Here is a 27,067-nt window from a genome sequence, read left to right on the forward strand (position 1 = left end):
TTAAACAATAAAAAGGATTTATTGGTTCAAATAACTGCAAATTCAAGGGGATGAGTGGGCTTGGAAATTGGTTTGATTCTGTGAATCAGCAATATCAGCAAGGACCTAATTTCCTTCCATCGGTCAGTTCAGTCTTCTAAAGTGTAAGCTCCATTGTAAATGTGACTCCCTTCTTGGTAGCAAATGGGCTTCATCACTTGACGTCTTCGTGTCAGCTACCCCATACTGTCCAAAAGAAGAGACAAAGCTGGCTTTTGTTCTCTCTCAGAAGAGCAAAGAACAAAAATAAAGAAAAACAAAACAGTAAAAACCTTCTTCCCCCCAAAACTTCAACAAATATTCTCTAACATTTAATTAACTTGAACTGGATCACTGGTGCATTCCCGAACGTTCCCCTTGACAAGACCATGGTATGCATTGATTGGCTGACGCCTGTGTTGCCTGAACCAATCACTGAAGCATGGTGGTGGAGGGGAGGACTTGCCCTGATTGGGTTACATGGGTAGTGCACCCCCTCCAGAAGCTTTGGGTAAGATCAATTCCACCCCTTCAAACTTTATGACTGCTAAACAATGGGGAAGCTATGAAACGGATGTTGGGCAGGGAATAACATCAACCACTATATACTTTGATCCAGCAACCATACTTCTAGGATTGTATCCTAAAAATATACTGACACATGTATACAAATAAGTATGTTGTAGGAGATTGTAATAACAGGATATTGGAAACAACCAAAATGCCTGGCACTGGTTGAATAAATTATGATATAGCTATACAAAAGAATAAGGCAGCTGTAAATTTATTGATATACACAATCTGAAAGATACATTAAGTGAAAAAAGTAGAGTGAATAGCCTGCTACCATTTGTGAAAAAAGAGAGAGGAGATGGACGTATAGATATGATGTATCTTAAGTGAAAAAAGAAAAATAAACTTACATTTTTATCAATAAACCAGACCAGATAAATTTCCAAACACTTGTGCACACACACATATACGGCCATTTATACTTGCATATGCATGATTTGCATGGAATATACCTGGAAGATAAACAGGAAACTGACAGTGGGAGGTCTCTGGAAAGGGAACCAAGGGAACTAGGGAATAGGGGTAATATATAACTTTAATTGTATATCCTTTTATAATGCCCACATTGGTTTTTTTTTTATCATATGCATGTATTTTAAGTTAAAAAATATATACTTATAAGTTTCTATATTTTACCTGTCAGATTGTCAAAGATAAAAACATTTGTTAATAGATTTTTTTTTTGGTCAAGATGGCAGAGTAGGAAGACTCTGAACTCACCTCTCACAGGCACACCAATATAACAACTATTTACAGAGCAACTATTGATGAGAAAGATCAGAATCTAACAGAAAAGATCTTCTACAACTAAAGAAATAAAGAAGGAACCACAACGAGATGAGTGGGAGGGGCAGAGTCACAGTGTAGTCAAGACCCATACCTCACACATAGGAGAATAATTACAACTGCAGAAATTCTCCCCAAGGCATGATGGGTCTCAGCCCCACATCAAGTTCCCCAACCTGAGGGCCCAGCATCAGGAAGATGATCCCTCAGAATCTGAGGCTTTGAAGGCCAGTGGGGCTTACTTTCAGGAGAGCCACAGGGCTGTGGGAAATAGAGACTCCACTCTTAAAGGGAGCACACAAAATCTAACACATTCCAGGACCCAGGGCTGAAGCAGTGATTTGAAAGGAGCCTGGGTCAGACCCACCTGCTGATCTTGGAGAGTCTCCCAGAGAAGCAGGAGGCAATTGGAGCTCACCCTGGGGACACAAATACTGGTGCTGGCAAGTGCCATTTTGGGATCCACCCTCTAGCTTGTTAGCCTTGGTACCCTGCCCTGCCCCTGCCCACCAGCCTACAGGCACTCATACTGGGATGCTTCAAGCCAAGCAACTAACCAGACAGGTACACAGCCCCACCCATCAGCAGGTAGGCTATCTTAAGACCCCCTGAGCCCACAGCCACCCTGGGAAATGGCCCTGTTCACAGAGGACCCAGGACCTAGCCCCACACACCAGTATGCATGCGCTCGACCTGGAACCCCCAGGGCCCTGCAGCCAGAAACCCCAGGACCCATCTCTGCCCCACAATGGACAGGTACCAGCCCCGGGACCACTGCAACCCTACAGTCTGTCATGGAAAGACCCAGCCCACGCACCAGTAGGCTAGCACTAGCCACAGGACCCAATGGGCCATGACTTCACCCACCAGCAAGCCAACACCAGCTCTGAGACACCTTGAGGCCCTCAGCCAGCTGCTCCAGGATCCAGCCCCAATCATCAGGCTGACACAAGCTTCAGGACACCCCAGACCCTGCAGCCATGTCAAGAACTGGCCCCATCCACCAGTGGTGTGACACCAGATCTGGGACCCCTGGCCCTGCAGCCAGAGGCCCCAGGACCTGGCTCTGCCCACCAGTGGGCCGGCACTGGCCCCAGAACCCAGCTTCACCTGTGAGTGGGTGGGCACCAGTGGCAAGATCTCCTGGACTCCTAACCCATCCAACTAGTGGTCAGACACTAGTCCCAGGACCACTGTAGCCCCAGAGCCTGCCATATCAGGACCCAGCCAAAAGACCAGCAGGCAGAGAGCAGCCCTGATAACCTCTGGGACCCTGGCTTTGCCCACCAGCTGGCCAACTCCAGCTCTGGGACCTTAGGCTCTTCAGCCAGTGGCCCCAGGATCCAGCTGCACACACCAGTGGGCTGATACCAGTTTCAGGACCCATAAGACCCTAAGCTAGAGACACCAGGACCCTGCTCTACACAGCAGTGATTTGGCACTAGCCCTGGGCCCTAGCCACACCTACCAGCAGGCCAACACCAACTGTGAGATGCCTTGGATTCCTCAGCCAGCCATTCCAGGATCCAGCCCTACTCACCAGTGGGCCAGCACCAGCATTGTGACACCCAGGAACCTGCAGACAGCCATGTCAGGAACCAGGCCCATCCACCAGCAGGCTGACACTAGATCCAGAAACCCCAGTGCTGCAACCACATACCCTAGAAACTGGCTCTGCTCATCAGTGAGCCAGGACTAGTCTGGGACTCCTCTGGGTCCCTCAGCCAGGATCTCATGACCTGCCCTTGCCAACCAGACAGTAGCCTTCACAAAATACAGGGCCTGACACTCAGACAGACCAGGAGCCAGCCATGCCTACCAGATTGCCCACAGTAGTCAGCCCACCACAACAGAAGAGCCCACGCAGCCCATACAGAGGGCACCCCCTAGAGCATATAGTTCTGATGACCAGAGGGAAATGCACTGCTGGGATGCATAGGACATCTCCTACAAAAGGCCACTTCTCTAAGGTCGGGAAACATAACCAACCTACCAGATATACAGGAATAAAAATAGCAAAGTAGGCAAAATGTGGTGACAGGGGAACATGTTCCAAATGAAGGAACAAGATAAAACCTCAGAAGAACTAAGTGAAGTGGAGATAGGCAATCTACCCAATAAAGAGTTCAGGGTAATGATCATAAAAGTGATCAAAGAATTCAGGATAAAAATAGATGAACAGAATGAGAAGTTAGAATTTTTTAATAGACTTTATTTTTTTAGAGCAGTTTCAGGTTTATAGCAGAATTGAGCAGAAAATACAGAGTTCCCACACAGCCCTCCCCACCCACATGTATATACTCCCCTACCCTCAATGACCCTCATCAGTGTGGCATATTTCGTACAATCGATGAACCAAGATGGGCACATTATTATCAACCAAAGTCCATAGTTTACATTAGGGTTCACTCTTGATGTTGTACATTCTATGGGTTTTGACAAATGCATAATGACATGTAGCCACCACTATAGTATCATACAGAGTAATTTCACTGCCCTAAAAATCTATCTATTCATTCCTCCCTCACTCCATCTCCCCAAACCCCTGGAAACGACAATCTTTTTATTGTTTCTGTAGCTGTGCCTTTTCCGGAATGTCATTTGGTTGGAATTATACAGTTTGTAGCCTTTTCATACTGGCTTCTTTCATTTAGTAATATGTGTTTTTAAGTTTCTTCTATGTCTTTCATGGCTTGATAAATCTTTTTTTTTTACTGTACATATATTTTTTAGTATATGTGCTGACGAAGCGAGCACAACTGCACATATATTTTTAAATTTACATATATGTACTGTTCATTGTTTCTAAGAATGTTTAGGGCTTTAGCTTTTTAAAGTTACATAGTTATCAAAGGAATAAAGCCAACCGCAAAATAAGAATTAACTCAAAAAGATACATATACCTTGCTATTAACAGCAACGTTATTTGTAATTGCCAAGATATGGAAGCATCCTAAGTGCACATCAATAGTTGAATAGATAATGGAGATGCAGTGTGTGTGTGTGTGTGTGTGTGTATGTATATATGTGTGTGTGTGTGTGTGTATGTGTGTATATATGTATGTGTGTGTGTTTATGTATATATATAAATAAATAAATAAATAAATAAATAAATAAATAAATAAATAAATAAATAAATATATGAATAAAACTCACCCATAAAAAAGAAGGATATTTTGCCATTTGCAGCTCTTCATTCACTTTTTTTTTCACTTCAAAAACCAGAATTTTATAACTGGCAGAGACATTTCCATTACATCAAAAACAACAAAACACCTAGAAATAAACTTAACCAAGGAGGTTACTTATACTCTGAAAACCGAAATGACACAAAAAAATGGAAAGATTTCTTGTGCTCTTGGAGTAGAAGAATCAACACTATCAAAATGGCCACACTACCCAAAGCAATCCACAGATCCAACACAACCCCCATCAAAATACTCACGGCATTCCTCACAGAACTAGAACAATTCCCAAATTTATAAGGAACCACAAAAGACCCTGAACAGCCAAAGCAATCTTTTGTAGGTCTCTCTCTTTTTTTTTCTTTCTTCTTTTTTTCTCTTTTCTTATGCTTTGATGACTAGAGAAGGTCCTTTAACATTTGTTGTAAAGCTGGTTTGGTGGTGCTGAAATCTTTTAGCTTTTGTTTATCTGTGAAGCTTTTGATATCTCCATCAAGTCTGAATGAGAGCCTTGCTGGATAGAGTATTCTTGGTTGTAAGTTTCCCCCTTGCATCACTTTAAATATATCGTGCCACTCCCTTCTGGCCTGTAGAGTTTCTGCTGAAAAATCAGCTGATAACCTTATGGGAGTTCCCTTGTATGTTATTCGTTGCTTTTCTCTTGCTGATTTTAATATTTTCTCTTTATCCTTAATTGTTGTAAATTTGATGACTATGTACCTTGGTGTGTTCCTCTTTGGGTTGATTCTGTGTGGTACTCTGTGTGCTTCCTAGACTTGGGTGACTGTTTCCTTTCCCAATTTGGGGAAGTTTTCGGTTATTATCTCTCCAAAATTTTTCTCAGGTCCTTTCTCTCTCTCTTCTCTTTCTGGGAGCCCCATAATTAATGCAAATATTAGAGCACTTCATGTTGTCCCAGAGTTCTCTTAAGCTACCCTCATTTCTTTTCATTCTTTTTTCTTTTTTTTTCTGTTCTGCAAGAGTGATATCCACCAATTTGTCTTCTAGCTGACTGATCCATTCTTCTGCCTCTTAATCTATTCTTGCTTCCTTCTAGTGTGTTATTCATTTCAGTAATTTTATTCTTCAACTTTGTTTGGGTGTTCTTTATATTTTCCTACTCTTTGCTAACAACTTCGCTCTGTGTATCTATACTCTTCTTGAGTTCTCTGAACATCTTGGCCATCATTACTTTAAACTCTTTCTTAGATAATTGCCTATCTTCTTATCATTTATTTATTCTTCTGGGATTTTATCTTGTGCATTGGCCTGGCAGATATTCCTTTGGTGCCTCATATCATCTATCTTTCTATGTGTTTGTGGATTCCTTCCACAGGCTTTGGGATTGCTGTTTTCTTATTTCTAGTATCTGCCCCTGGTGGATGAGGCTGGACTAGAGGCTTATGTGGGTTTCCTGGCAGGAGGAGCCAGTGCCTGCCCACTGTTGGGTGAAGCTTGGTCCTGGACCTCTGGTGGGTAGAGCTGTGTCTAGAGGCCTTTGTGGCTTAGGAAGTCTGCTGATGGCTGTGGCTGTGTTCCCACCCTGTATGTTGTTTGGCCTGAGGCTTCCCTACAGGCTCTTGGGTGGGGCTAGGTCTTGGTGCTAATGATCCAATCAAGGTGTCAGCCTCCAGGAAAGCTCATGTAGATGGACACACTTGGAATGTCCGCCACCAGCTTTTATGTCCCCTGAGTGAGCCACAGCCGTCCTTCCACATCCCCAGGAGACCCTCTGAATCCAGCAGGCAGGTCTGGCCAGGTTCCTATGAAAACACGGCCTCTGCCCTTGGACATGGTGCACATGAGTTTCTGTGTATGCTTCTCAAGTGAATGGAGTCTCCGTTTCCCCCAGTCCCGTGGGGCTCTCAGAGCCAAGCTCCCCGGCCTTCAAAACCAGATGTCCTGAGGTCTCCTTCTCTTCTCAATGCCAGGACCTGAGCTGGAGAGCCTGACGTGGGGCTTAGAGCTCTCACTCCTGTGGGACTTGTAGGATACAAAATTAATACACAGAAAACTGTTGCATTTCTATACACTAACAATGGATGATCAGAAAAAGAAATTAAGGAAACAATCTCATTTATATTGAATCACAAAGAATAAAATACCTAGGAATAAATCTAACTAAGGTGGTAAAAGACATGTACTCAGAAAACTAAAAGACACTGATGAAAGTAATCAAAGATGACACATATAGGTGGAAAGATATACTGTGTTCATGGACTGGAAGAATTAATAGTTAAAATGGCCATATTACTCAAGGCAATATACAGATTTAATGCAATCCCTATCAAAATACCCATGGTATTTTTCACAGAACTAGAACAAATAATTTTAAAATTTGTATGGAAACACAAAAGACCCTGAACAGCCAGAACAGTCTTACAAAAGAAGATCAGAACTGGAGGAATCACACTCCCTGACTTCAGTACAAAGCTGCTACAGTAATCAAAACAGTATGGTACTGGCACAAAAGCAGACACATAGGTCAGTGGAACAAAATAGAGAGCCCAGAAATAAACTCACGCACTTATGGTCAACTAATCTATGACAAAAGAGACAAAAATATACAATGGAGAAAAGACTGTCTGTTCAGTAAGTGGTGCTGGAAAAACTGGACAGCTACATGTAAAAGAATGAAATTAGAACATTCTCTAACATCATATAAAAAATGCAAAATGGATTAAATACCTAAATGTAAGACCAGAAACCATGAAACTCCTAGAACATAGGCAGAACATTCTTGGAGATAAATCATAGCAATATTTTTTGGACCTTTCACCAAAGGCAAAGGAAATAAAAGCAAAAATAAACAAATGGGACCTAATTAAACTTAAAAGCTTTTGCACAGCAAAGGAAACCATTGACAAAACAAAAAGACAACCTACTGAATGGGAAAAAATATTTGCAAGTGACATGACCAATAAGAGGTTAATATCCAAAATATATAAACAACCCATACAACTCAATATCAAAAAAACTCACAAACCTGATCCAAAATGGGCAGAAGACCTGAATAGACATTTTTCCAAAGAGGACATACAGATAGTTAACAGATGCTCTACACTGCTAATCATCAGAGAAATGCAAATCAAAACCACAATGAGATATCACCTCTTACCTGTCAGAATGGCTAACATCAAAGAGACAACAAATAACAAGTGTTGGTGAGGATATGGAGAAAAGGGAACCCTCGCTGTTGGTGGGAATGTAAATTGGTGCAGCCACTGTGGAAAACAGTATGGAAATGCCTCAAAAAACTAAAAATACTTAACTACCATATGATCCAAAGAAAATTAAAACACCAATTTGAAAAGATATATGCTATATTTATAGCAGCATTATTTACAATAGTGAAGATATAGAAGCAAGCTAAGTGTCCATCAACAAATGAATGGATAAAGAAGATATGGGGTGTGTATATATATATATATATATATATATATATATATATATATATATATACACATACATATATATATATATATACAATGGAATACTGCTCATGCATAAAAAAGAATGAAATTTTGCCATTTGCAACAACAAGGAGGGACTTGGAGGGTATTATGCTTAGTGAAATAAGTCAGAGAAAGACAAATACTGTATGTTATCACTTACATGTGGAATCTAAAAAAAATAACAAAAGAATGAATATTTTTAAAAAACATAAAAAGACTCACAGATACAGAGAACAAACTAGTGGTTACCAATGGGGAGAGGGAATGGGGAAGGGGGAGGGGATTAAGAGGTATAAACTACTATGTATAAAATAAATAAGTACAATGCCATTTGCAGCAACATGGATGGACCTAGAGATCATCATTCTGAGTGAAGTAAGCCAGAAAGAGAAAAAAAAAATACCACATATCACCCATATATGGTATCTTTAAAAAAAAAAAAAAAGGGACACTATGAACTCATCTACAAAACAGAAACAGACTCGCAAACTTAGTAAACAATCTTATGGTTACTGGGGAAAGAGGGTGGGAGGGGATAAATTTGGCAGTTTGAGATTTACAAATGTTAGCCACTGTATATAAAAATAATTTTTTTAAAGTTTCTTTTGTATAGCACAGAGAACTATGTTCAATATCTTATAACAACTTTAAATGGAAAAAATATGAAAACGAATATATGTATGTATATGCATGACTGGGATGTTGTGCTATACACCAGAGATAGACACATTGTAATTGTCTGTACTTCAATAAAAATTAATTAATTAATCAATAAATTAAGTTAAAAATAAATAAGTACAAGAATATATTGTAAAACACAGGAAATATAGCCAATATTTTACAACTTTAAATGGAGTTATAATCTATAAAAATTTTGAATCACTATGTTATACACCTGAAACTAATATAATATTGTGAATCAACTATACCTTAGTTTTTAAAAATTGTTAATAGTTGGCAAGGATGTTGGGAAACAGACCCTCATGTATACTGTTGGTGGGTTTATAAATTAATACATCCTCTTTGGAAGGCAATTTGGCAAAATCTATTAAAATTAATAATACACATATTTCTCCTAGCACTTACACATCTAGGAGTTATCCTGCTCATATACATATTGGCAAAGATGCATGAATAAACATATGCACTGCAGTAGTGTTGTAGTAACAAAAGACTAAAAACCATTTAAATATCTATCAATAGAGGATTTATTAACTACATTATGATATATCCATAAAATGGAAGTTAATTTTAAGAAAGTAGAATTCTACACAGCAAGGAAAAAGAACAAACTACTGATATATTCAACATAGATGAAGCTCACAGACAATGTTGAATGAAAGTCGGAAGCAAAGAGTACAAACTCTGTATGATTCCATTTATATGAAATTCAAACACAGGCAAAACTAATCTATGACCATAGAAGTCAGAAAGTGGTTAATCTTGGGAGTGGATAATGACTGAGAGGGGGCTCATGGAGCTAGCCTCTGCAGTGCTGGAAATGTTCTGTATTTTGCCCTAGGGGTTGGTTTTACAGATGTATACATATGTAAAAATGTATACTTCATATTTGTACATTTTACTATGTTATACTTCAATCAATGAAAAAAAAAAAAGAAATGAAGTGGGTTATATACTGATACAGAGTGAATGTCAAGATATATTTTAAGTATGTGTGGAGATACATACATATCTTTATCCGTACCCACATATATGGTGCACTGGCAGAAAGCAGAAGAAACAATGAGTAACTAAAACTCTACTGGGTAATTGCTGGAGCAGACTTTTGCTCTGAAGTCATCTGGTCCCTGGTGGCCTACAGCCTAAGTTTTAAAAGCCTCATGTTTACAGGTGGTATCTAATTAGAGTTCAGGCAAAGAACAGAGAAAACAGTGGAGCAGCAGTATTTGAAGAATAATAGCTGAGAACTGATGAAAAATGTCAGTCTTCAAAACTCAGGAATCCCAAACAGGAAAAAGAAAACAAAGAAAGAAATCCCCACCCAGACACATTGTAATTAAACTTCAGAACATCAAAGAGAAGATCTTAAAAAGACCAAGATACTCTGTGTCTACTTATAGAAGTATACAACATTACGTATCACATATTCTTGCCCCCCAACAATAGAGGAGAAAAACCTAAATCTAATCAAGCATCTAGACTTAATCAATATTCAGGAAATACAAGGAATAGGGGAAAACCACCACAGGGATGCAATTACTAAAATCCATTTTATGTAAAGTGCTATAGGAAAACCATTCCGTTTTTTCAACAAATAAATCCTATGGGAGGATAAAAAAGGGAGAGAAGGAAGGGGCACCTATAGATTAATAGATTTAAGGAACATATCAACCAATTGCAGTGTATAGTCAGTATTTTTTAATGTTTTATTTATTTATTTATTGTTTGGTTTTTTGTTTTTGTTTTAGTGGGGAGATAATTAGGTTTGTTTGTTTGTTTGTTTGAAGGGAGGTACTGAGGATAGAACCCAGGACCTTGCGCATGCTAACCATGCTGTATATCACTGAGCTATACCCTCCCCTCTAATCTGTATTTGGATACCGATTCAAACAAACTAAAAATAAACACACACTTATGAGACAATCAGGAAAATTTGAACAATGACTGTACATTTGATGATATTAAAGAATTGTTAATTATTTAGAGGTGGTAGTTTTGTTGTAATGCTATGAAAAGTCCTTATGTTTTAGAGATATATACCAAAATAGTTATGGATGAGATAAAATAACACAATGTCCGATATTTGCTTCAGAATAAACTTGATTGTGGGTAGGGGAGCAGGGATTAGTGGAATATAGATGAAACAAGATTGGCCATGAGTTAATAATCACTGAAACTAGGTGACAGGTACGTGGGAATTCAGTATACTGTTTTCTTTACTCTTGTATGTTTGAAATTTTCTATAATGAAAGCAGGGGGAAAAAACCCAAAAGAAAAGACAGATTGATTACCTATAAAGAAATGACTGAAAGCTGATCTATCAACAAAAAAAATCAGGATTTAGAATTGTGTTTATAGTATGCCACTATTTGTATAAAAATAACATATTCACACATATGCTTATATTTGCATTGATTTATCCCTGGTAGTTCACGTAAAAATTGCTACTAGGAATTGCCTCTCAGTAAGGGAACTACAAAACTGGGGAATACAAATGGGCAACTCTCACATAACCTTTGGCACTATTTGAATTTTTTATCCTGTGCTTGTATACCTTAAAGATATTTTCTCAGTAGGCTAGGGACAGGAGAATTTTATAACTCGATAAAGAATATAGAAAAAAACTGCAATCATCATACTCAGTAGAGAAATACTAGTGGCATTCACCTTAAAGTCAGAACAAAAACAAGAATATTCACCTGATTACACAACTGTTACTGAACATTGCCCTGCAGGTTCTAGTCAAAACATTAAGACAAAAGAAAATGAAAGTTATAAATGTTGTAAAGGAAGAGTCATAAAATGCCCTTGTTTATATATGATATACAGACAGTCTAAGAGAATGAACTGAGATACTATTAAAGTTAAACAGAAAAAGAGTTTAATTTTTAAATTAGTAACTTCTCTCTATAAAAACAGTATCCAATTAGAACACAGAACGGGAGAAAAAAGTCCCATTCACAGCAGTGAAAACAAATTATAGGAATAAACCTAACAAGAACCATACAAAATATTTACATGAATAAAATTACAAAACACTACTGAAGACTGTAAGTATGAAGATTTGACAAATGGATAGATGTACAATATTTCTGAATAAGAAGATTCATAATTGAAAACAAATGTTCAAATAAGTATAAATTCCTATAATAATCTCATTAGGATTTGGGAGGAAAGGGTAGGAGTACTAAATAAATTGGTTCTGAAGTTCACCTGGAAGGACATATAAAAAGAGCCAAAAAACTTAAAAGATAGAAATGAAGGAAGACTTATTTAATAGATTATCAATTTATTAAATAAAGCTGTGATATGTTTCAAGAATAGATAAATATATCAATAGAACTGAACAGAGAGAATTTAGTATATGACAAACATAGCATTTCAAATCCCTTCTGAGGCACTACTAAAAGTATACTAAAATAATATATAAAATATGTACAAACCCCAAAGGACAAAAAGTTCTGGGGGTTCTCTAGATGCAGGAAAGCCATTTGAGACATGGTAACTGAAATAGTAGTTGGGAAGAAATTTTGGTATAGTACAGAGAAGGATACAGATGAGAAGGTGACATTTTACCAATAAAACCATGGAAAGGCTCCAAGATCCAAGACACCAGGCACAGCAGAAGATCGGCATGACAAATGGGGCTGAAAACAGAGTTTAATTGAAATTCTGTACATGAATATAGTCATCACCCCTTATCCGCAGGGAATATTTTCCGAGACCCCTAGTGGATGCCTGAAATCACGGATAGTACCAAACAAACCCTATATATATATATACTATGCTTTTTTCCTATACATACATATCTATGATAAAGTTTAACTTATAAATTAGGCACAGTAAGAAAATATCTGAATTGTCAGCATCTACTCTTGCACTTTGGGGCCATTATTAAGCAAAAGGCTTACTTGGACACGAGCACTGCGACACTGAGACAGTTGGTCTGATAACCTCCAGGATAGCTACTAGTGACTAATGGGGGGGGTAGTGTATACAGCATGGATAAGCTGGACAAAGGGAAACTGAAACCGTGGACAGTGAAACCATGGATAAGGGGGACCACTGTATTAAGTAAAAATATGCTTACCCTTTCCTGTAACCAGAGGAAATACAAGATAAAAATGAGATACCATTATTTGCACATCTGGTTGGTAAAAATTATTTTTTAATTGATAACATAAAGTATTGATGAGTGTATTGGGGAAACTGGTACCTCATACCCTGTTGGGTGGCCATGTAAAATTGAAACAGCCTTTGTGGCGGGAAATTGAGCAATATCTATTAACATTTTAGATGTATAAGGATGTATATACCTTCTTCCCAGCAATCCCACTTCTAGGAATCTATCCTCAAGAAATATTAGCACAAATATTCAAAGATACATGTACAATGATTTTCATTGCTGCATAATTTGTAATAACAGAAAATTGGAAACAACCTAACTGCCCACCAATAAGGAAATAGCTAAATAAATCATGGCATATCCATACAATAAAGTACTATGCAGCACAAGAAAGAACGTCAGAGATCTATATACATTGACATGGAAATATCTTCAAGGACTTTATCTTCAGTAAAGTCATATGCTTAATGATTAAGTAAGTTATAGAAAAATATTATAGAATGATTCCAAGTTGGCCAAAAAGAAAAAAACAAACTTCTCCATATGTATGTAGGTATCTGCTCAAACTTAGTGTCTCTACATGTTATATGCTTATCTCTGTTTGTAAATGCATAGAAAACGTTTGTAAGGATACACACCAAACAGCTAACAGTGACTTTCTCTGAAGAACAAATTTAAGGGTTCAAAAGATTGTATTTTCCATTTCATTCACTTCTGCAAGTTTTTTTATTTCTTAAAGATGAAGGAAAATCATACCAATAAGTTGAATGTTTAAGTGTCAGATTGATGCAGATAATACTCAAATCTATCTTCAGTGCCGACTTGTCTCATGAACTCCAGTTTTGCACTGACAATTAACTGCCTGCCAGCATTTCCATTTGTATGCTTTGCCGTCATTTCAAACTCATACCTAAAATAAAGTTCACTATGAGAATATTCAAATAATTTTAGTTCTAGTTCCTGGTTTTCCTATTTCTGTTAAAAGCACTAGCCTTCTACCTGTTACTTAAGCTTGAAGCCTTGGAGTGGTTATCTTATACCCTTCCCTCCCCTGTTAGAAGAAAAAAAATCAAGTCCAAGGTTTTTTTATTCTTTTTAAATAATATCTTACATGTCTCTTTCCTGTCTTTCTTTGCCACCCAAATTCAGGCCCTTCATTCAACAAACACTTATTGAGTGTATATTATATATGTGCTAGGCAGTTTTAGGTGCTGGGAATAGTGCAGGAAGACCTATATGCTAGTGAAAGAGAAATAACATACAAGTAAAAAATAATTACACAATAATGTTGTTAGCATTTATAATGCTTATCCTGTGCCAGGCACTGTGATAAATTCTTTAGATATGTTAATTCATTTAATACTCCCAATGACCCCATGATACAGGCATTATTAATCCTATTCTGTAGTTGGGGAAACTGAAGTCCATACCTCCTGAGTAGTTTAAGGTCAGAGAGTTAGTAAGTAGTCAAGATTTGAACCCAGGCAGCCTGATGGTATAGTTTGTCCTCTTAACTGTTATGCTATATTGCTTCTCATGTAAGGAAACCTCAGTTGATGAAAGGGCTTTGGAGAAAATCAAACAGGGTAATATGATAGTAACTTGGATAGTTACGTGCCAATTTGGAGAAGATGGTCAAGAAAGGCCTCTCTGAGAGGTGAATTGTTTATGGAAGAACTCAAGTTTGACCTGTGAAGTTGCTCACTCTGCATTTTGCTAATTGCATAGGCATCGTACAGTTTCTATGTCTGTATTTCCTGCAATTGGCAGCTGGACCCAAAGGCTAGATCAAACTCAGGCTCCATCCCTTTTGTATGACTATAGGATAGACATAATGTCTGATGTCTGTTTATAATCTGAGAAGCTGTTGATGCTTACTACCTCTATCTATTTATTGTGGATTGCAAAATGGTGATATTCTACCTTTATTTCTTTTTATTCATTGTACTAGTTTTGGAAAAAGACATATCCCCTAATCTACTATTTCGTTACCTAGTTTATCTAGGAAAGGCAGGATAAGTGCTTGCTTCTCTCCCTTTATTGATGAATTTTTGAGATTGTGAATTGTTTCCATATCATGAGTGGTGATATTTGAGCTGAGACGTGAATGACAAAAAAGAGCCAGCTACTCAAAGACCTGGAGGAAGACTATTCCTGGCAGGGGGAGCAGACAGTACACAGGCACTGAGGAAGGAGTGAACTGCTTAAGTTTAAGGAACACAGAAGACCAGCAATGGCCACATTATTTTTACTCCTACCTTTGTTATGGACTGAATGTTTGTGTACCCCTAAAATTCATACATCGAAATGCCATCCCCCCATGTGATGGTATTAGGAGGTGGGGCTTTGGGAAGGTAATTAGGATTGGATGAGGTCACGAATGGGATTAGTGCCCTTATAAGAGTCATGAGAGAGTTTGTGCTTCCTCTCTCTGCTCTCCACCTGGTAGAGGTCCCTTGCCAGAACTTGACTCTGCTGGCACCCTGATCTCAGACTTCCAGCCTCTAGAACTGTGAGAAATAAATTTCTGTTGTTTATAAGCCACCCAGCCTATGGTACTTTGCTCACAGCAGCCTGAACTGACTAAGACATATCTCTTAAACCTATTATTCTCTCCTCCATTCTTATTAACCCACACCCACTTAGTCTGGGGTCTCATCTTTCTCCCCTGGCCCACTGCAATTCTCTTCAATTGGGTGCGCTGCCTCCAAGTCTCTATCTCTTCCACCTTAGTCAATTAACTTCTTACTCACAAAAAGCTTTCAATTCGGTGTATAATTTTTTTTGGTGAGAATGCATCCATAATTTTATTAATAGATGTTATTGGCAAAAGAAGATCGATTTAATGGAGGGAGGTGTTTGCTAGAAAGTATCGCTGGACATCAGAGAGCACAGGCTTTGTAGTTAAATCTGGATTTGAGTCCCAGCTCTGACACCTGACAGCTGTGTGACCTAGGGAAAACTATGTAACCTCCCTGAAGCTCAGTTTCCTCATCTATTAAAAAAAATAATCCTTTAATACACTGTTGTGAGAATTAAGTGAAAATATATATCCTCATTTGAGATATATGTACATATAATATAGAAATATAGATCAGAAAATATGTGTATGTATACACATATTTTATTACAGTGCTTAGATCATAGTAAAGGTTTAATAAAGAGTAGTTTAATTTTTTTATTCCCCTTCCCACCATGTATCTTGCAGAAGTTCTAGTTTCGGTGATGAATTCCACCTGTTTAAACGTCAGTCATTGCTAAGAGCTGTCCTAGAGCCATCTGAGAAGATCCAAAACCTAAGGACCCAACTGGGATCTTAGAAGAGGAGCTTGATACCACACCCCTCTAGCCCAGCAGAGTCTCTTTGAAAAGCCTGCCTGGGAACCAGCGAGGCCCTTGGTTGATCAGTGATATCTCACATTGATTTAATGCTTTTCCAAACCACTTTTAGTCTCTGATCACCTCATCCCTAACCTCAGCGGGATCTCTAGAGGTACTTTACCTCTCACTTCATCCAGATCAGTAATTATCTCCCAGTTACACCAGATTCAGTGTTACTGACTCTGGGACCCCTGCCTTTCTGCTCCTGAAGTCCCAGAACACTGCCAGAGGGAGAACCAAGCAGACCAATATAAATTCACACTGTCCAATTTCAACTTGGCCCTTGCAGCTGCTCAGCAACCCTTCTATTTGTCTCATACATTCCCTGGCACTCTCCCCCTGGAGGCTGTTCCAGACCTTCCTCTTTTTCCCCAAACCACAAATTCCAATCTCCCTGCCTCTACTTCCACAGATTTCACATTAGATACTTTCATCAGATTAACTGTCCCTCCTGCAACAAATCAATAATATCTTTCTCCCTTTCAACCCTGTCTAGCCGTCCAATTCCCTTCCTGGGAAAACAATCAACGTTCTTGATCTCTTATTTATCCTTTCAGAGATATTTTATGACTCTACCAGCAAAAATATGGAAAAGAGGGAACTTGCACTGGTCATTAATGATATGTAGGATTTTGATAAATGGAGAGAATGGAGATGATATTCCAAGCAGAGGAAACATTCTGGGCAAAGGCACAGAGGTGGAAATGAATAAGATATATTTAGAAAATAGGGTATAGCAAGTAGAGTAATCCCCTGAGAAATAATCCCAGCTGCCGCCTCAAGTGCTTCCTCTCCTTTTCTAGTTCTGACTTCAGCCTGATCATTGCTTCCCTGACTGTCCTGCTCTACATACCAGCAGAGTAGAAATCTGACACTACATGGCCCCTCACCCATCCTCTCTTGCCTGGACCTCCGTTACTATTTATTGAGCTTTGACCCCAACCATCTGTTTCAGTCCTGCTAAAGAGGTCCTAGCTCCTTCCTGAGTCACTCTCCGGGCCAGACAGCTTCCACTTCTTTGATCACATGGACAATTTCCCCACAACACCGAAAATAGGTCAATGAATATAGAGTATGCATTGTACAGACATTATTGGTCTTACCAATACATACAACAAACAGAGGTCAACGAAACATGTTAATCTATACAACAGAGATGTAATTGGCAAAATCCAGACTGTGAAACTCTACTGAAAAACAACCCAACTTCCTCAACAAATAATTGTAAGGATAAAAAAAAAGACGAGGGGCAACTTTCAGTTTAAAAGTGATATATAATACATATCCACCAATCACAATGTGTGGACTTTATTTGGATACTAATTCAAACAAAAAAGCTGTAAAAAATTCTTCTGACATTTTTGAAAGTATTGGAAATTTAAATACTGACTTGGTATTTGATGATATTAAGGAAATATTGCTTTATTTTATTTGTGCTAATGGTATTACAATTATGCTTTTTTAAAAAGAACCCTTACCTTTTAAAGATATATACTGAAATATTTAGGTATGGAATGATGTCGTATCTGGGATTTGCTCCCAAATATTATGGGGTGGAGGAAATAGATGAAACAGGAGTGTCTAAGAACCAATACAAGTTGAAGCTGAGTGTTTGGTAAATGGGGATTCATTATACTATTCTGTCTACTTTTGTACATGTTTTAAATTCTCCATTAAACAGTTTTTTAAAATGTTGTTGAATTGTCAAGCATCTGATGAAAGTGCGTGTACTAGTCTGAAGGAGTGGAACAGGAGGAGCTGGAATTTGAGAAGAGGAAGGTCTGGAACAGCCTCCATGGGGAGTGTGCCAGGGAATGTATGAGACAAATAGAAGGGTTGCTGAGCAGCTGCAAGGGCCAAGTTGAAATTGGACAGTGTGAATTTATATTGGTCTGCTTGGTTCTCCCTCTGGCAGTGTTCTGGGACTTCAGGAGCAGAAAGGCAGGGGTCCCAGAGTCAGTAACACTGAATCTGGTGTAACTGGGAGATAATTACTGATCTGGATGAAGTGAGAGGTAAAGTACCTCTAGAGATCCCGCTGAGGTTAGGGATGAGGTGATCAGAGACTAAAAGTGGTTTGGAAAAGCATTAAATCAATGTGAGATATCACTGATCAACCAAGGGCCTCGCTGGTTCCCAGGCAGGCTTTTCAAAGAGACTCTGCTGGGCTAGAGGGGTGTGGTATCAAGCTCCTCTTCTAAGATCCCAGTTGGGTCCTTAGGTTTTGGATCTTCTCAGATGGCTCTAGGACAACGACTGAGGTTCTAATCAGTAGCTGTGTGACCTCAAGCAAGCTATTTCTTTCTCTAAGCCTTGGTTTCCTCATCTATAAGAATTTGGGATAATAATGCCTACCTCACAGAGCAGGTGTGTGGATTAAGTAAAATAATGTGGGTAGAAGTGCCCTGCACAGTGGCATTCTATACATGATACTTTACTCCCTCAGCAGGTGAATACAATTTTCCTTAATCCTGAAGTTGATGCAATGGTATGGTAAATATGTTATCACTTTATAGAGTAGCAAACCTGACAGTCAAGAAAATCCTATTTTCTTACTGAAATAAAAAAGTGAATATTAGAGATGGGATTTTTTCCCTTCTTCTCTGAGGGAAAACAAAAACAAAAACACCCCAACCTTCCCAATAGGCTGAGGTGCAAGCTTTTGGTGAAGAGAAAGAGCAGTAGTAGTGGTACTAATAATAGCAAACACTTATATAGTACTCACTATATGCCAGACACTGTTCTAAATCTGCATTAGCTATTATTATTATAATACACAGATCTGGACCTCAAAGGAAAGATATGGCCTAGAGATAAAAATGTGTGAGTCATTGCATGTAGGTGGTATTTGACGTCATGGGCCTAACTGAAAGTGTCTAGAAGGGAGTTATATACATGGAGACCAAGCCTAGACTGAGTCCTGAGGAACTTCATCACTGGAATGCCAGGTAGAAGAGGAGGAGCCTGTAAAGTAGACTGAAAGGAATGGTCAGAGAAGTAGGAAGACAACCAAGAGGAGTGGTGAGTCATAGAAGCCAATGTAGGAAATGTAGTTCAAGAAAGAAACCATCACGAATGTCAAATTTTGTTTGAGAGATCAAGTGAGATGAGGACTAAAAGTATCCATTGGATTTAGTGACTTGGTGGCCAATGGAGACCTTACCACCACAGATTGAGGGGGTTGGAAGTCAGATTGAAGTATGCTGTGAACGGAGTAGGAAGAAGGAAATGGAAAAAGAGGGGTTATTTCAAGAAATTTGGTTATAAAGGTAAGTAGGGAGTTAAATAGTAGCTGGAGAGGGATGTGAAGTCAAGAGAAATTGTTTTTTTAAGATTGGAGAAACTGGAGCATGTTTAAATGTCAATGAAAATACCCAATGAGAGGGAAAGGTTGAACAAGCAGGAAAGAGAAAGGATAATTAATAGTATAAAACAGACTCATAAACATAGAATACAAACTTGTGGTTGCCAAAGGGGGTGGGGGGGTGGGAAGGGACAGACTGGGAGTTCAAAATGTAGAATAGATAAACAAGATTATACTGTATAGCACAGGGAAATATATACAAGATCTTATGGTAGCTCTCAGTGAAAAAACAAAGTGACAATGAATATATGTATGTTCATGCATAACTGAAAAATTGTGCTCTACACTGGAATTCGACACAACATTGTAAAATGACTATTACTCAATAAAAAAAAAGTTAAAAAAATAGTATAAGGTTTCTGGGAAGGTGTGAAGGGATGGGATACAAAGCACAGTGGAAAGAAATGAGAAGTACAAAAGGAGGTAGGGAGAGGATTTGTGCTATTGTGAACAAATATGTAGATTTGATGGTGGGAAGTGGGGGATTAAATGAGATAATACATGCAAAGCATTTAGCATAGTGACTGGCAGGTTAGTTTGTATCAGAAGTGGTAGCTGTGATTATTGTTATTGTTGTCGTTAATAATGTTATACACCTGTTTGAAACTTTCTTACATTCTGGACTTTGGGCTATGTAAAATGAACTAGCACATTACTTTACTAATGCTGCAAATTTGAAGTTTTCTATACCAAGTTTATATCCAACAAGCGTTACTTGAACTTTTTGATTCCTCACCTCCATCCTCTCCAGGAATTCTGAGTAGTTGCTGGTCCCCTGATTTTGATAAGATAGAAAAAAATTTGGACATTTAAAATTAGTGCACTTTATGCACTCTCCTATATACATTTTACACTTCTACATTTAAAAAAAATGTCCTCCAAAGCCCCTATTGATGTTAACTCACCCGTGGAAAAATGACATTAAAAGTAAGCTGTTGCCAGGATTAGAAAGGATCTGAAGGGTTTGGTTCAAGGGGGAAACTTGATTTGCTCTTCAAATCCACAGAATGAGAGCAGAGAGCTGATCCAGAATTGTTGAATATCCTGGAGGTCCAGGAAATCCCTTTACCTCTGATCAAACTTCTCTGCAAGGTGGAGGTCATACCTTTGGATGCATTCCCTAATATCCCCTTATCTTACCTCAATCTCCAAATCCTTAGCTATGCTATGCTGTGATCCCTCATCTTTGCTGCCCATGTCCACTCTCCCACCCTCATTTCACTCCTAGCTCCCAGTGAAACCTTATGTTCCTTGAATCTGACCTGGGAGGAGAGGGGGCTATGAAAAATACTTAAGACCATCTGAGGCTTGGTGAGCTTCCTAGTTTGATGTTTCTTGGAGGTTGAATCTCCCAGGTTCTTGGCCACCCTGTTGAGGGAGTAAATCTGACTCAAGGGAGACTCAAAAAAGAGACATCACTCCTCTGATTAAGAATCTACAGTTAAAAAGAAAAGGTCTAGAAATTGACACAACATTGTAAACTGACTATAACTCACTAAAATAAAATTTAAAAAAAGAAATGGTTTATTGTGCCTTTTAAACTCTCTTTTAAATCCTTGATCTAGAATTTTAAGCTCCTCCCAATCCAACCACACTCCACTTAACTTTTTTGTTCCCTCCCCTAAACATACCCTCTGATATGTTAGCAGTGGTTACAAGCAGCAAAAGGACTAAGCTTGGAGAGATTCTGAAGAGAAGCATTTACTTCTTCACTGAGTCTTTTACAGTGACAATGTATTGTTTTTGAAATTTAAAACAAAACACAAAAAGTAAAATAAAACACCTTCCTACCCAAGCTTGGCTCCCTCTACTCTTCCATACCTATCCAAATGTCTCATTCTTCAAATTTCCATTCAAAATGCATTTCTTAACCCTCACAGTTATGGTTAATTGATTTTCAACTAGGGTGCCAAGGCAATTCAATGGGGACAGAATAGTCTTTTCCACAAATGGTGCTGAGACAATTGGATATCCATATGCAAAATGTAAATAAAGTTGGACCCCTACTTCATACCACATACAAAAACTAACTCAAGAAGGATCAAAGACCTAAATGTAAGGTCTTTGAAACTGTAAAACTCTTAGTAGAAAACATAGGAGTAAATTTTCATGATCTTGGCATGGTTTCATGACATTAGGCAATGGTTTCTGGGATATGACATCAAAAACACAAGCAACCAAAGGAAAAACAGATAAATTAGACTTCATAAAAATGAAAAACTTTTGTGTATCAAAGGACACCATCAAGGAAGTGGAAAGACAACACACAGAATGGGAGAAAATATTTGTAAATCATATATCTGAAAAGAGAGTTGTCTCCAGAATACATTTTTTAAAAAACAACCTTTTACAACTCAGTAAAAAGAAAAACAACCCAATTAACAAATGTGCAAAGGATCTGAATAGATATTTCTCCAAATAAAATACACAAATGTCCCATAAGCACTTGTCAAGATGCTCAGCATCATAAGCCATTAGGGAAAAGCAAATTAAAACCACAGTGAGATTCCACTTCACACCTGCTAGATGGCGACAAAAAAAAAAAAAAAAAAAAAAAGACAAACAACAAGTGTTATCCAGGATGTGGAGAAATTGGAACCCTCTTACACTGCTGGTGGGAATGTAAAATGGTGCAGCCTCTTTGGAAAACATACTGGCAGTCAGTCAAAAGGTTAAAAGTTACCACCTGACCCAGAAATTACACTCCTAGGTATATATCCAAGAGAAATGAAAACATGTCAACGTAAAAACTGGAACATGAATGTTCATAGGAGCATTATTCATAATAGCGAAAAAGTGGAAATGACCCAAATGTACCTCAACTGATGAAGAGATAAACAAAATGTGGTATATCCACACAGTGAAATATTATTTGGCCAAAAAATGGAATGAAGTACTGGTACATGTTATAACATGGATGAACCTTGAAAATATTATCCTAAGTGAAAGATGCCTGTCATAATCAACCACGTATTGTATGATTCCATGGAGGCAGAAGATAGATGAGTGGTTGCCTAGAGCTATGAATTTGGGGTGAAATTATGAAGTGACTCATAATGGGTACAGGGTTTCTTTCTGGAGTGATGAAAACATTCTAAAATTGATTGTGGTTGCATTAAGTCTGAGTATACTGAAAAAAAAAACACTGAATTTTATGCTTTGAATGGGTGAATTGTATGGGATGTGTATTGTATCTCAGTAAAGCTGTAAAAAATGTACTTCTTCCACGGAGCTTTCCCTTTCTACTACAGTCCACATTAATCACTCCATTCTCTCAACTCCTACCATTTTTAAAAACTGTACTGTACAATGTAGCATTCAGTAAAACTACCTGATAATGTTTATTATTATTTCATGGAGAATAGCCTTGACTTGTCAGCCAGACTGTAATTTTCTGGAGAGGAATGAATAAGCCTGTTTCTCAGATACCTCTAAACCACCTAACACATAACTGGGCGCACAGTAAGTACTCAGTAAATACTTGGTGGTTGTGAAGAACAGACTGAATGTGCATGTGCTTGTTTTCACCCATGTGTGTTGAACACACACGGAAGTTGGGGGGAGTGGATATAGTCTTGGATAGTGAGGTGAGAGAACGACACTATGTGAAACTGCAGAATACAAGATTTATTTAAGGGAAAAAACAACATGGTTTGGACACTTGTTCTCCCCTCCTTCTGCCTCCTGCTGCTCAATGACACCACAGGGCCAACCATATCCTGGTCTCTGAGATCCTAAGGGAGTCACTGAGAGCCTATCTAGACACTTAACTGTCTGGTGTCACTATTCCCCCATCACTTCCTCCTCTTCCTCCTCCTCTGTCCAGCTCAGATCATCATCTGAATCCTCAGATTCTTCCTCATCCATCTCTAACCCAACCCCTGCCTTAGCCTTCTCAGCCAGTGCATCGGGGTGCTCCAGCTGGGCCCAGGATCCTGGGTCAGCCTTGACCAGGGAGATTTCAACCCGAGATGGCATCAAGGAGACAGAGCTCTGCTCCACGTTTATGACCTGAGGAGGAGGGAAAGATAGAGGAACACAGAAGAGAAAATGAGGAAATCCAAGCGATTGGGATCAGGGTGAGGTGGTGATGAATGACAGGGAGAAAAATTTTAAAAGGTAAGGTGGGGGAAAATATAGGGGAGGAATAAGATCATAGGAAGGTAGAGAGGAAAGCAAGGGGAGAGGCGAGGGGGAGGAGAGGGAGAAAGAGAGAGAGAGAGGGAGAGAACATCAAAGCAAATGAAGAGAAAACCTCCACTTTCCCACTACACTCTTTCCCTCAAGACACCCCCTATTCACCCCATCAGCCTCCCCTTCCTATGCCCCCTTATCTTCACTTACCCCCCAGAGCTTCATCTGTTCTTGGAACACACGGTTACCATCAAAGACAATGTGGACGTGAAGCTGAGAGAAAAGAATGACAGGGGTAGTAACAATCCCCGAAGGTCAGAACAAGTCATTGTGACAGAGAAGCAGGCCAGTGGTGTGATCCCTACATCCACAGGTCAGCCAGATATCCCCGACCTAACAGCTCTACCTTCCCCTCACGATAATGGAGCCTACATGTTAACTGCCTACACCAACTCTGCCTGGAAGGTTATAATATCACCCAATCCACTGGCTGCCCATCCAGCATCAGACATTCCTCACCTCAGTTTGACTGGCCTTCACCCAGTTGAAAGCAGGAAGTGGAATCTGGCCATATACAGTCACCACTACTAAGGAATCTGTCTGGTGCCAATCATGACGGCAAGATGCTGGCAGCTAAAGAGAAGGTGTGACATGTGAGTGGTAAGAATGAACTCTTAACCCAAGAAGAGTTCTCACGGTGTATGTGGAGAAGAGACAGAGAGTCTCCAAAAGATTAACACTGCCTCAAATTGCAAAACCGCTGGGCTGGTGAAGGATAAGGAGCAGACTCTTATTTGGTCCACGAAGAAGGGAAAGAGAGAGAGCTTGGCCATGAGGTACAGGGAGGAGAAATTATTTCTGGAATTGGGTTTGAATCAAGGGTTCAGGAAAGTCAGGACTTACGTGCTTCCCCCAGTCATGTCTACCAACTCTGCATCCTGGCTGTGCCAGGAATGCTCCGAAATCCAGGGTCTGGATGCCACAACAGCTCCAAGACTTCATCCTGAGGTAGGAATAGAATTCATCTAAATATCCTTTCCCCTCCCCATAAGCCACCACTTCCATCTTATGATTAACATTGGGAGAAACCGGTCTCACAGCCCACCCACTCCCCTCCATCACCCCTCATGGAATCGAGGTGCTCCTGGGTGGTAGGTACATGGAGTAGCATCACTCTCTGGGCCTTGGTAAACCTAAGACAGATAAAGGAGAATCAGGAAAAGAATCAGGTCATTTAAAAATGTACCCCGCGCAGCCTCATACCTATACCCAGTCATCTGTCAGGTTTAGCATCTCTCAGTCATATGCTTGAGTCCTCCACAAACTCTCACTTACAGCATCACATCCTGGATTCTGGCAGCTGGCACCAGTCCGGATCAGGCTACTGTCAAGTCCTGGGCAAAGGAAATAGAGTTAGGAACCTATTCATTTCCTCTACCTTATTGCCACTTTCACTAAATTCCGCTCTGTGAAGCCTGTCCTACTAAGCACTCACCTGCTCCGGGTTCTTGGTCTAATTCCTTCTGTTCCAGTGCCATTTCCAGGGCTTGGGATATATTTAGTGGAAGCAGTTTTGGAGGCAACTCTGACCTAGAGGGTATGGGTGGTCTGATTTAGTCCTGACCCACTAACTGTGATCAACGGCTCCAACACTCCCACCAGAGGCAATGGAATCAAAGAAGTCTAGTGAAAGCGGGGCAGGGTTGGAGAAGATGGCTAGCAACCCCACTGCCTTTGTTGCCTGTGGACATGTCAAATCCTTGAACCCCAGGTAATTCCCCAGGGCTTCTCTTGCTCATTTACTCAGTTGCTCTAAATCTAATCACATTTCTCTGCAGAACTGCATCATTTCCTCTTCCTCTTCATCTAATTAATCGCAGACCTCATATGACTTTTCTTGTTACTATTTCCACAAAATTAACTCACTCTTTTCTGCAGCCTCCTAGCTGCCAATATATCCTTTGCTTGATGTAGAACTTATTTTAAAGCTCTTTTCCAAAAAGAAAAAAAAGTCATACTCAACAATCCCCCACATATGATCGCTAAGTACATGTTTGTGAGGGGCTATCTACTGTTGACTCAAAATATCTATCCCATCACCCCATACTACCTTAGAGCAAAGGACATAATTTCCAGACACAAATTTCCCTTAAGGCATAAAATGTACCCCAAACCTTGACACTTGGGTCTCCTCATATCTCTAGTCCCTAGTTCCCAAACCTCAGTGACCCATTAATCACTCCTAGGAAGCTCCATGAAGTAGGAAAAACCCAGGGATCTCCTCTTCTTTACTTGGGCCTCTCCAGGCGCAAAGTCTCTGCTGACTTTGGAATCATATTCGGAGGGTTTTGCTCCTGAAGTGAGCTGCTTGTGGCAGGGCCCTCAGGTTGAGGGGCCTCAGAGAGCTTCTCAGGACAGTGTGGTCCTACAGTACAGCCCTAGTACAGACAAGGAGAGAGGATTAGGGATAGAATCTTTCTATTAGGGGCAGAATCTAAGGAAGTAAAGAATTTACCTTAATGTTTAAGAACTCAGAGAAATCTACAGTTCGCTTCCGGCAGCAGGACCAACCCTGATAACAAGAGACCCAGCTCAGCTTAGATTCCTGGGTGTGCTTCTTTGGGGAAATGCTCTTTCTATCCCCCACCCTTGCCTATTTCTCACCTTAAGTGCATCATGGAAGATTGGGACCCCGGGGTGATGGCAACAGGAATCTGTGGATATCAGTAGAAGGATCAAGGAAAGAAAGGTAACTATATCAAATATCACTTACCTCTTCCCCAGGTTTATATGCTTACGGTTTTTCCGGATGATGCCAGAAACAAACAAAAAACCAGTAAAGAATGAAGCTCACCTAGACCAATTAAATTAGGGCAAGTACACTAAATTTCTTTCTCTGTTCCTTAACAGACTACCCATAGCTTACCACTCCCCCAGCACCCAGAGCCCCTTTGGCAAGGTCAGGATTACTCACCAGGAAGGTTGGTTTTGGGGTCAAAGTGCTGCCCGCAGCCTTTGTTATGACAGAGTAGAGACATGGAGGCGTTGGTAGAATGACTGAAAGGGTATTTCAAGGAGTCTGGCTGCCGAGTGGGGAACACCTCTTAGTCCGGAGGCTTTTTAGCTGCCTGGAAGGGCCAGCTGTTTCTATCTTTAGTTCAGGAGGCGTACACCTCCTAACATGGGCAAGGGAACTTCAATTGGCCTCCCCAGCCAATAGGAAAGAGCTCAGGAACATTTTAGCTCTGAGGCTCAAGAAAAAAGGATCAGGCAAAGTAGGACTTGGAACTTGGGTGAGGTCAGCAAACCACTGCTGAGACAGTTTTAGATTTACCATGCCAATTCCAAGCCTCTGACCTACCAG

At 39.6% G+C, this 27,067-nt stretch overlaps 1 protein-coding gene across 7 annotated transcripts; it reads right to left on the reverse strand.

Annotated features, from left to right (window-relative positions):
- Window positions 1-26,835, reverse strand: ITGB1BP2 (integrin subunit beta 1 binding protein 2). 7 transcript variants are annotated; one of them, XR_012504862.1, is made up of 14 exons: window positions 26,678-26,835; window positions 26,368-26,417; window positions 26,219-26,275; window positions 25,996-26,141; window positions 25,199-25,293; window positions 25,039-25,097; window positions 24,826-24,896; window positions 24,607-24,706; window positions 24,223-24,336; window positions 23,914-23,976; window positions 20,306-20,344; window positions 4,534-12,345; window positions 942-1,043; window positions 1-225 (listed from the first exon to the last, which is right to left on the reverse strand). XR_012504862.1 is itself a non-coding variant. In XM_045509194.2 (12 exons), exons 1-12 carry the CDS (start codon window positions 26,739-26,741, stop codon window positions 12,271-12,273), a joined length of 933 nt encoding a protein of 310 aa, XP_045365150.1. In that variant the 5' UTR covers window positions 26,742-26,835; the 3' UTR covers window positions 1-12,270. The 7 variants fall into 7 exon arrangements, 3 of the variants coding, with proteins under 3 accessions (XP_045365150.1, XP_045365149.1, XP_010971901.1); XR_012504864.1 differs by adding an exon at window positions 13,581-13,734 and having other exon boundaries at window positions 942-12,345; XR_012504861.1 differs by having other exon boundaries at window positions 942-12,345.
- Window positions 26,836-27,067: the final 232 nt, after the last annotated feature.

This window comes from Camelus bactrianus, chromosome X, assembly GCF_048773025.1.
Source record: "Camelus bactrianus isolate YW-2024 breed Bactrian camel chromosome X, ASM4877302v1, whole genome shotgun sequence".
Lineage (NCBI taxonomy): Eukaryota > Metazoa > Chordata > Mammalia > Artiodactyla > Camelidae > Camelus > Camelus bactrianus.

Excerpts from the sequence above, each read along its gene's own strand:
- ITGB1BP2 (XM_010973599.3), bottom strand. The coding sequence starts at position 26,741 with ATGTCTCTACTCTGTCATAACAAAGGCTGCGGGCAGCACTTTGACCCC. Across the intron at positions 23,977-24,222 it reads TGAAGGCCAGTCAAACTGAG|CTTCACGTCCACATTGTCTT; the intron begins GTGAGGAATGTC and ends CTTTTCTCTCAG. Across the intron at positions 23,581-23,913 it reads AACAGATGAAGCTCTGGGGG|GTCATAAACGTGGAGCAGAG; the intron begins GTAAGTGAAGAT and ends CCTCCTCCTCAG.